Source organism: Salvelinus namaycush, chromosome 3, assembly GCF_016432855.1.
Source record: "Salvelinus namaycush isolate Seneca chromosome 3, SaNama_1.0, whole genome shotgun sequence".
Taxonomy (NCBI): domain Eukaryota; kingdom Metazoa; phylum Chordata; class Actinopteri; order Salmoniformes; family Salmonidae; genus Salvelinus; species Salvelinus namaycush.
The window spans coordinates 49,700,520-49,710,234 of NC_052309.1; the positions used below are offsets into that span (position 1 = coordinate 49,700,520).

At 40.1% G+C, this 9,715-nt stretch overlaps 1 protein-coding gene across 3 annotated transcripts in view; it reads left to right on the forward strand.

Annotated features, from left to right (window-relative positions):
* The window catches only part of LOC120032093 (gamma-aminobutyric acid receptor subunit gamma-2), a 69,802-nt gene extending 61,329 nt beyond the window's left edge, over positions 1–8,473 (forward strand). The window contains exons 8-10 of one of the 3 annotated variants that reach the window (XM_038978037.1): positions 1,741–1,946; positions 3,217–3,240; positions 5,862–8,473. In XM_038978037.1, coding sequence (XP_038833965.1) covers positions 1,741–1,946; positions 3,217–3,240; positions 5,862–6,140 — 509 coding nt within the window. In that variant the 3' untranslated portion in view covers positions 6,141–8,473. Of the gene's footprint in view, positions 1–1,740; positions 1,947–3,216; positions 3,241–5,858 lie in introns of all 3 variants that reach the window. The other 2 variants (XM_038978045.1, XM_038978051.1) reach the window with 2 other exon arrangements.
* Positions 8,474–9,715: the final 1,242 nt, after the last annotated feature.

The following is a 9,715-nucleotide window of genomic DNA, read 5'->3' on the forward strand; positions in this document are numbered from 1 at the left end:
TCCTGTGAAATTGTGACGTGTGACATATAGTTGAAGTCGGAAGTTTACATACACCTTAGCCAAGTACATTTAAACTCAGTTTTTCACAATTCCTGACGTTTAATCCTAGTAAAAAGTCCCTGTCTTCGGTCAGTTAGGATCACCAATTTATTTTAAGAATGTAAAATGTCAGAATAATAGTAGAGAGAATTATTTATTTCAGCTTGTATTTCTTTCATCACATTCCCAGTGGGTCAGAAGGTTACATACACTCAATTAATATTTGGTAGCATTGCCTTTAAATTGTTTAACTTGGGTCAAACGTTTTGGGTAGCCTTCCACAAGCTTGCCACAATAAGTTAGGTGAATTTTGGACCATTCCTCCTGACAGAGCTGGTGTAACTGAGTAAGGTTTGTAGGCCTCCTTGCTCGCACACACTTTTTCAGTTCTGCCCACACATTTTCTATAGGATTGAGGTCAGGGCTTTGTGATGGCCACTCCAATACCTTGACTTTGTTGTCCTTAAGCCATTTTGCCACAACTTTGGTAGTTTGCTTGGAGTCATTGTCCATTTGGAATACCCATTTGCGACCAAGCTTTAACTTCCTGACTGATGTCTTGAGATATTACTTCAATATATCCACATAATTTTCCTCCCTCATGATGCCATCTATTTTGTGAAGTGCACCAGTTTCTCCTGCAGCAAAGCACCCCCACAACATGATGCTGCCACCACGTGTTTTCACAGTTGGGATGGTGTTCTTCGGCTTGCAATCCTCCCCCTTTTTCCTCCAAGCATAACGATGGTCATTATGGCCAAACAGCTCTATTTTTGTTTCATCAGACCAGAGGACATTTCTCCAAAAAGTATGATCTTCGTCCCCATGTGCAGTTGCAAACCGTAGTCTGGCTTTTTTATGGCGGTTTTGGTGCAGTGGCGTCTTCCTTGCTGAGCAGCCTTTCAGGTTATGTCGATATAGGACTTGTTTTACTGTGGATATAGATACTTTTGTACCCATTTCCTCGAGCATCTTCACAAGGTCCTTTGCTGTTGTTCTGGGATTGATTTGCACTTTCGCACCAAAGTATGTTCATCTCTAGGAGACAGAATGCGTCTCCTTCCTGAGCGGTATGACAGCTGCGTGGTCCCATGGTGTTTACACTTGCGTACTATTGTTTGTACAGATGAACGTGGTACCTTCAGGCATTTGGAAATTGCTCCCAAGGATGAACCAGACTTGTTGGAGGTCTACAATTCTTTTTCTGAATTCTCGGCTGATTTTCTTTTGATTTTCCCATGATGTCAAGCAAAGAGGCACTGAGTTTGAAGGTAGGCCTTGAAATACATCCACAGGTACACCTCCAATTGACTGAAATGATGTCAATTAGCCTATCAGAAGCTTCTAAATTCATGATATCATTTTCTGGAATTTTCCAAGCTGTTTAAAGGCACAGTCAACTTAGTGTAAGTAAACACTAATTCCCACTGGAATTGTGATACATTGAATTATAAGTGAAATAATCAGTCCGTAAACAATTGTTGGAAAAATGTATTGTGTCATGCACAAAGTAGATATCCTAACCGACTTGCCAAAACTATAGTTTGTTAACAAGACATTTGTGGATGGTTGAAAAACGAGTTTTAATGACTCCAACCTAAATGTATGTAAACTTCCAACTTCAACTGTACGCCTAGCTTCTTAAAATAGGTCACAAATGGTATATGTTACCCTCATCTTGACCCTCTTGTCCATTGACAGGCATTACCACTGTGCTGACCATGACTACGCTGAGTACCATAGCCAGGAAGTCGCTGCCTAAGGTATCCTACGTGACAGCCATGGACCTCTTTGTGTCCGTGTGCTTCATCTTTGTTTTCGCCGCTCTGATAGAGTATGGAACACTGCACTACTTTGTGAGCAACAGGAAGCCAAGCACAAAAAAGGACAAGAAAAATAAAAACCCGGTGAGTGTTGTATATCCAAAACAAAGTAGGCACACAAGTAGTGAATACAAAATTGCCAGATTTTCTGTCAGGGAACTTATAGTATATGTGTACATTTCTCCTCAAAGAATTTAGCATTTGAGCTTAGTGTGTTTTCACAGAGTTCTAACCTTATTTCCAGCCTCTGAAAGCTTTACCAATCACTCTCACTGTATTACTGTGTTACTGTAATGTATAGCCTACTACTACTAGGTTCCCTTAAGGGAAAAGTCATTGTGAGTGCCATGCAGTCTGCGTGAGAGGCACGGGAGAGATTGAACATGTCCTTAATCCACACCACAGCTGTGCAGTTGTAATTTAGACCTTTGTCACATGACCAGACGTTTTCTTAGGGGCTTCAAATCCCCACAGCATCATGGTAGCTAAAGTGAAAGCACCAGAGTTAGCTAGCAAGGTACTTAACAGGCTGTGTGATGCTGCAGTTTCAGCTTCTCTGTAACTAAGATTTGCTTCTGGACATAAATGTGTGCAGGATGAATGAGTAATGATCTGGATGTTCTCACCGAGGTTGTTCTCACTGAGGTTCTTCACATGGTCTGCCAAGATATGATGCAGAAGCCTTTGACTGAGCTCCTTTTGATCTTCATGAATAGTTAAGAATAAAACAGAAAATCGAGGAAATAACATCCTTTAATTTCTCATAGGCTTTGGGTGTAAGGGTCTAGCCATTTTATGAAAAATAAAACATAATAATGTCCTATTTCATGTTATGATGGTATTTGTTCAGATATTTGCATTATGCATGAGGACAACAACAGGTTATTTATAATCGATCTACTAAATGTATGCGTACTGGAACTGATTAGGTAATCTAAGGTATTTTAAGTTAGATGGAGAAAGAGAGTATAAAGCACTGCAAATCCATATTCAATGTGTTTTTTGGATACAAATGCATTAACTGTGCAAAAAAATGACATTGTCTTGTTTTGGTGTGACGGGTCAGCTTTGAGCCTTACTAGGATCAATATCACCCCTAAACCATTGATGTCAAGTTTGTTTTTATCATGGATATAGCACATCTCTAAAGGTAGATTTGGCTGGGGATCAACCTGGTCTCCAGTGCGATGTATCCTGTCATGCAACTTCCTCCTACTGTATGTGTGTGTCTCTACAGTATACTGTTCTCTTTCTACTTTTATGTTCTTTTGATGTTTTTGTTTATTACATGTGTTCTTTTTTGTGTTGTTCTCTTTTAATTCCACATATTCTTTGTTTCCTGTTGGGACAATAGCTCCTCCGGCTCTTTTCCTCAAAGGTACACTGCCTTTAGCTTCAACTATTGACTGCATGTGTCTGCTGCATTTTGCCTCTTTCTGGCCCCAGCTAGCGCATCACACTGCTACTTGTCTGTTTTAGATACCCTTTCTTTACCTTTACCTCAGAATCTCTTCCGCAATACCAACAAACAAAGTGCTCACAGGAAAGTGCGGAGGCAGCCAGACGTACTTGTGTAGTGACAACATTCCGCTATTTCAACCAGCCCACACACGTCGCTAGTAAAAAGATGGCACGCAATGGTTTCATTCTGGCTTTTTTCCCCCCATTTCTTTCTGCCTCACACTGTGCAATTTTGACTGTAAACCGGTGGCATATTTTTCTCCGCTATCAGTTAACCTACCCGTGTGTTTGTGGGGCTTTTAACCTGACGCTTCCTATAGAGTCAGCAGAGCCTTAACAGACTGAAGTAGACAACCCCTACACTGTGCTAGGCCTCATTAGTAGTGGTCATCTTAACGGCTACACACGCAGCAGAGTGGATTCAGCCCCAGTCATCTTCATACACTCACAGTGCACAGGGTGCTACTGAAGAGCTATATTTAACACTCGAGTAAAGAAGATGGTGTGCTTTCAAAACCCGAATCACCCTTAATCTATGGTGTGAAAGAACATTTCTTAATGGGGGTCATTTGACTGAATTTAAATACCATTAGTCAGAGAATACTGTAAGTAAACATTTGAACCAGCCATTTATAGGAAGGGCATTTTCTATAGCTATTTTAAATTGACAAATAATCAACAACAAAAAATGTACTACAGCTGACACTAAGCTTAGATTAAAGTGGTACGGATCCAGAGCAGAAGCCTGTGTTTCCGTCAGTCATTCCTCCCTAGAGGTTGTCTACTTTCATCCGGTTAAAGCTGCAATGCCACTATTTTGTTTTGCAAACCCCGGCCACGTTGCAGTATCTGTGTTTGTTACACTGCTTGAGCTAGCTCCTACCACACTCTTCCTTCTCCCATGCAACCCCCCTTTGAGAACCGAGTCACATGACCTGATGCTGCTCCCTGCTGCAAATCCCCTGGCGGCTGTCAATCAATCAGGCAATATTGTGGAACCAGCCATTCATGCTTTACACAATGGTTATGTAGCGTTTTCAAAGGGACGACAATAACCCTTGTGTTCTAGTGCTGGGCAAATTTGAGCTGCAGGGAGCGAGTTAAAGTCAAATCAGTGTTTTGAGCTTTTATGATGACACATGCCTTAAACAATTTACCCCAATGCTTATGGCATTTGAGAAGTGGTACTTGACACACATATGATTCATTTTATGAAGACCAAACATTCGGAAAGCAGTATGATTACCTCAACATAGTCCTGGCACGGCATCACATTGTAAATATAGCTACAGTGAAGACTCATGAAGAGCATAACGGCTTTTGAAAGAGGCTAGGGGCTTTGGTCTCTGTTCAGTTAGTAGCGATTCCATTCAGTTTATTTTAAGCGGGACAATACAATATGTAACTACGTCATTATATTTCTAAGTGACTCATACAGAAAATATTACGCTGGGGTCAGAGAAAACTCATTCTCAAAGTTGATCATGAGAGTTTTTTTTTTTTTAAAGGTGGCGTGTTGTTTTGCGATAAAAGCCCATGAAAATGCCCTGCTTGAATGCTAATTGTGCCTCTTTTGACTGATGGAGCAAAGGACTCGCTGATGTCACTGACCTATTTTAGGAATCATCAGAAATAAAACGCTGTGCCCTGAAGTGGTGAGCAGGCTTAAATGGAAGTTGATTTAACCCATTTAGGGACAGGAAATGGAGGAACAGTGAGTTCCTGCTCAGGAGTCTTTCTTATCATACAGCTTACATCATAAGCGATTTACAATAAATTCCGATTTCCTCCCTCTGAAATCCATACAAGGGAATCCACGTACAGAACAAGAATTGGTCCCGCTTTATTTGAAGTGCACCTCATGAAGTCTTCATAAAGCCTTCATATAGACTTCATAAGCACTACATAGATGCTTCACATATAATCTATTAACAAATACCATGCTCTATAAAGATCCATAATGTGGCATAAGTGTGTGACGTAACCGTACAGTTATTTGTTCACATTTGCATGAAATACGGTTCGAGATGATTTGTGACCCATTTATGTAGTGCTTCAAATAATGCAGGACTGATGTAATTTGAGTGAATCATAATGCGTAAGGGGACTATGGTTTAGCTTTGGGACTAATGACGATACTACCACTACCACGATACTCCTCGTGTTTTCCCACGATGTGCAACAGCAGAGCTTAAAATGGGTTGCCCAGCACTAGCATCATCTTTCTGCTAAATAAAGCAAAACTACACAATGTTTCTGACAGAAGCTAAACTTTGTACTCACAGGCTTTACCCTAAGGTGTAATTTGCATTGTGTGTTCCAAAGGGAATAGTCCATTGTCATCTTTAAGCCACTCTAATTAAATGCAGGTGCCACTGATATGTAAACATGTATTTGCTGACATGCTTAAAAATATCCCATTGGCAAGTGAAGGTGCAAATTACATTTTGTATACTAACATAAAGAGAGACTAAATTAGGTCCCATGTGCTGCCTCTTAGACTCTAGTCGCTAACTGTGCTCTCTCTGTTAAAAGCAGACACCTACGGTGGACATACGCCCTCGCTCAGCCACCGCCATCCAGATGAACAACGCCACCCACATGCAGGAGCGGGATGAGGAGTATGGCTACGAGTGCCTAGACGGCAAGGACTGCACCAGCTTCTTCTGCTGTTTCGAGGACTGCCGCTCCGGGGCCTGGCGGCATGGGCGGTTGCATATCCGTGTCGCCAAGATAGACTCGTACGCTCGCATCGGTTTCCCCACCGCTTTCGGTCTCTTTAACCTGGTTTACTGGATCTCCTATCTCTATCTCTAGATCCAGCGTGTAGCCAGACTTAGAATATACGTTCAGCTCCAACTAGACCATTTTTCAGAAGGGGACCCACTGAAATGTTTTCCTTTTGTTTCTGTTTGATTTTATATGTTTGTTCATTCATATTTCTCATAATTTCTTTATATGGTTGAAGCAAAAGTTGTAGCAAAACCATTAGGCATGCAGGGATCTGGAGTCCGATAGTGGAACTACGACTGCGCTTTGGGTAAGGCAAGAACCTAAGTTCACCGTAGTGATTCTGCATGACTACATTTTCCAGATTCCCCTTGATCAGATAATTGGTTTATGTAGAAGGTAATCACAATCAGGGCCGCTTCAATGTTTTTTTTGTGTCTGCCCTTAGTCAGTATATTAGATCACAGTAAACATTTTCACAGTAAACAAACGTCATTCAAACTGAAAAAGTATTAAGGCATGTTCCCGTTTTCTTGCATTAACAAGTCACGCATGCGCTGTAGAAGACAAATGGAAGATTTGACATCAGCTTACTTTCCCATCTTTTAAAATATGTATTCATTTATTGCTGTATTCCATCCATCCAAAATACAAAATAAGCTAAATCTAAAGCACTTTAATAGATATATAGGTTGAACAGTAAGTATGATTTTCAATGATAATTTGATAGCTAGGTTTCTTTTCATCTAACTGTAAAACATTACTTTTACACAGTTAAACATACATTTTTTTAATGTGCGGTCAGAGCGCTAGAAAATACTGTTTATGGTCAATGGTCAACTGTACAGACACTGTATATATTTTATTATTAGGTAGTGGTTTACATTTATTGCATGCACCTTTCAGGCCCAAAATCAACACATGTTTTAAAGGGGCAATCCACAGTTGCTACATCCATTTTCTGACATATAAATTAATGATATTCTCATTGATAATTGAAGAATAGAACTTATAAAGGCCTCATGAGCTTACTTCAACTGTCCTACCCCATCACAACCCAGCATATAAGCTTGTTTTACTCCAATGTTTGTAAACATTGTAAATATAAACAAACACTGTATAGCCTCCATAATTTAGATTTCATGGATGGTCAGTCCTTGCATCAATAACTCTGTCTATAAATTTAAGAGTGGTTACATTTCTTCAGGCCCATCCCTCAGCTTTTTACCAAGACAGAGGTGGGGTATCCGTTTGTTATTGTTTAAACTGTGGATTGCCCCTTTAAGGTCGTCTATTGTTGGCTATGGATACAAAAAAAAGAACAACGGCTGATTATCCATCTGGATTTCGTCTTACTTTTTAGGAAAAGTAGAAAATGAGACAATAAAGTCAGATTTTGTCTTATAAATGAACGTTCATCTCTACCAATATGTATTACAAGAGGATCAATCCAGACCTTACAGGAAAAACGTTGTTATATCAACTGTTATTAACTTGTAGACTGCTCTGAGAAACTCTTCCCTTTCAAACACTTTGCTATTGGTGGCTATCTTCAATTGACACACAAGTATGGCTGTGCTGGCTCCTTTGGGAAGTGTGTAGATAAGAAATGGGCATCAAAAACAAATGTATGGTTTTCTTACATCAAAACATATTTTCTTCCATCAAAACATATTCTGCGCCCTTTCTCTCCCCCACAACCACTTGGTGGAAGTGAATATCATGCAAACACAGCAAGCAGTGTTTTACTTCATTCAGCTGGCACATGGAGTGTCTGGAAGCGGCTGTAGTTCTGAATGCATACACCCATCAACATGCCAAAACTCTCAGTGACAGAAAACACACTCCCATTTGTCATAAGACTGAACTGCATTACTTAGTCACTGCATTAAAACAGGATCCATTCCATCTGTCTCAATGGGTGGTTTAGAGGGACTTAAGGCGAAAACAAACCATTTAACTTGAGGAATATCGATGAACATGACAGCTCCATGGAGAAGAAAGCATCTGCTTGTGACCAGACCAGATGCATAAGCCTTACTCTCTTTGAAGAGAAACACTGTGGAAATTACAATGATCTGACGCTGAAAATGTATTGAAAGATCTGGGAGAAGTTCAGGAATTTATTTTTTGGTTGTTTTTGTTTTTTCTGTGTTTACAATGGATCATTACATCATTAACGTGTCAATACAGCATTACTCATTGATAGTGTAGCACATTGTGAATGTCAACATAAGTACTCAAACTATGTGTGCTTCACATCATATGCTAATTGAACGCTTACAATGCAACTTATGGGGTATTTGTATACCCAAATCATGGCCAACCTGTTCCAAAAGAGTACCTTAGCTAAAGGCAGCCAGAGGATGTTAAAGCAGTGCTTTAATCTAAATCAGGGCTTCCCAAACACGGTCCTGGGGCCTCCCATGGGGGCACGTTTTGTTTTCTGCCCTAGCACTACACAGCTGATTTGAAATAACTCATCATCAAGCTTTGATTATATGAATCGGCTGTGTAGTGCTAGGGCAAACACCAAAACGCGCACCCCTGGGAGGACCCAGGGCCAAGTTTGGGAAACCCTGATCTAAATGAATAAGTCATTTTACTGTACATATTGTAAATCACATGATATTATGTACATAGTAGATCACAAAAGGAAACAAACACTTATCAAACCCTTCAAGTTTTGAAAGGGGCAATGATATGTTTTATTTTCTTCATTTATCCCCTTTCATTGATATCATTATTATCATTGTATTATGCTGGACTGTGTGGGATATTGTAGGGCAGGTGTATTCAACGAGGTCCGGAGCCTGCTGGTTTTCTGTTCTACCTGATAATTAAGAGCACCCACTTGGTGTCCCAGGTCTAAATAAGTCCATGATTAGAGGGGAACAATTTTAAAAAAGGAGGGAACTGGCTTTGAGGTCCAGAGTAGAGTTTGAGTGTTGTAGGGTATTTTTCAAGGAAATTGTTGTGTTTCCCTATTTAGAAAGCCCTCAACGAAACAGAGATGGAGAATGTCCTTTGTAAGCAATATCAAAGAGACACAATTTCGTTCTATAATGAATTTATCTTGTTGTTGTTGTATGTTCTATGTTGTGGTCTACATAGGCTCTAAAAACCAGTTGTAGTCAGTTCACTGAATGGTATGACTAAAAAGGTAGGTGGCGAAGTTACTTATTAACCAGCCTCAATTGACAATATCTTTTCAGACATTCAACTGTGATGTTAGCTACTCCCTGAGGTACTGAACAGATGTGCTACTCTAGTCTAAAGTGACCGTCAGAGTTTCTGCATTCAATTGTAAAGTTTCTTAGCAACAACTGTACTACCCATTGTCATGAACTGTACTACCCAGTTGAATGAAGTGGAAAGTGAGTGGAATTTGAAGCTCTTCCCCATGTGCATTCACTAGTGGTCCTCTATTTTGTACCTGTTGCGAAGCTATCACTCAGTACAAGGTTTTGTCTTAAGGCTGTGTGTTTTGTCTCTCACTTGAACAGAAAGGAATGGATTTTTGTTGGCCACTTGATAGTTTACTTCAGTTGAAATGTAGAGGAATGTAAGGGTGTGGAAGAACAACTTTAAGTGCCAAACTTTGACACAAATGTGATACATCCATTCAGAAACCCATGGTATTCAATGATCTCTTAATCAAA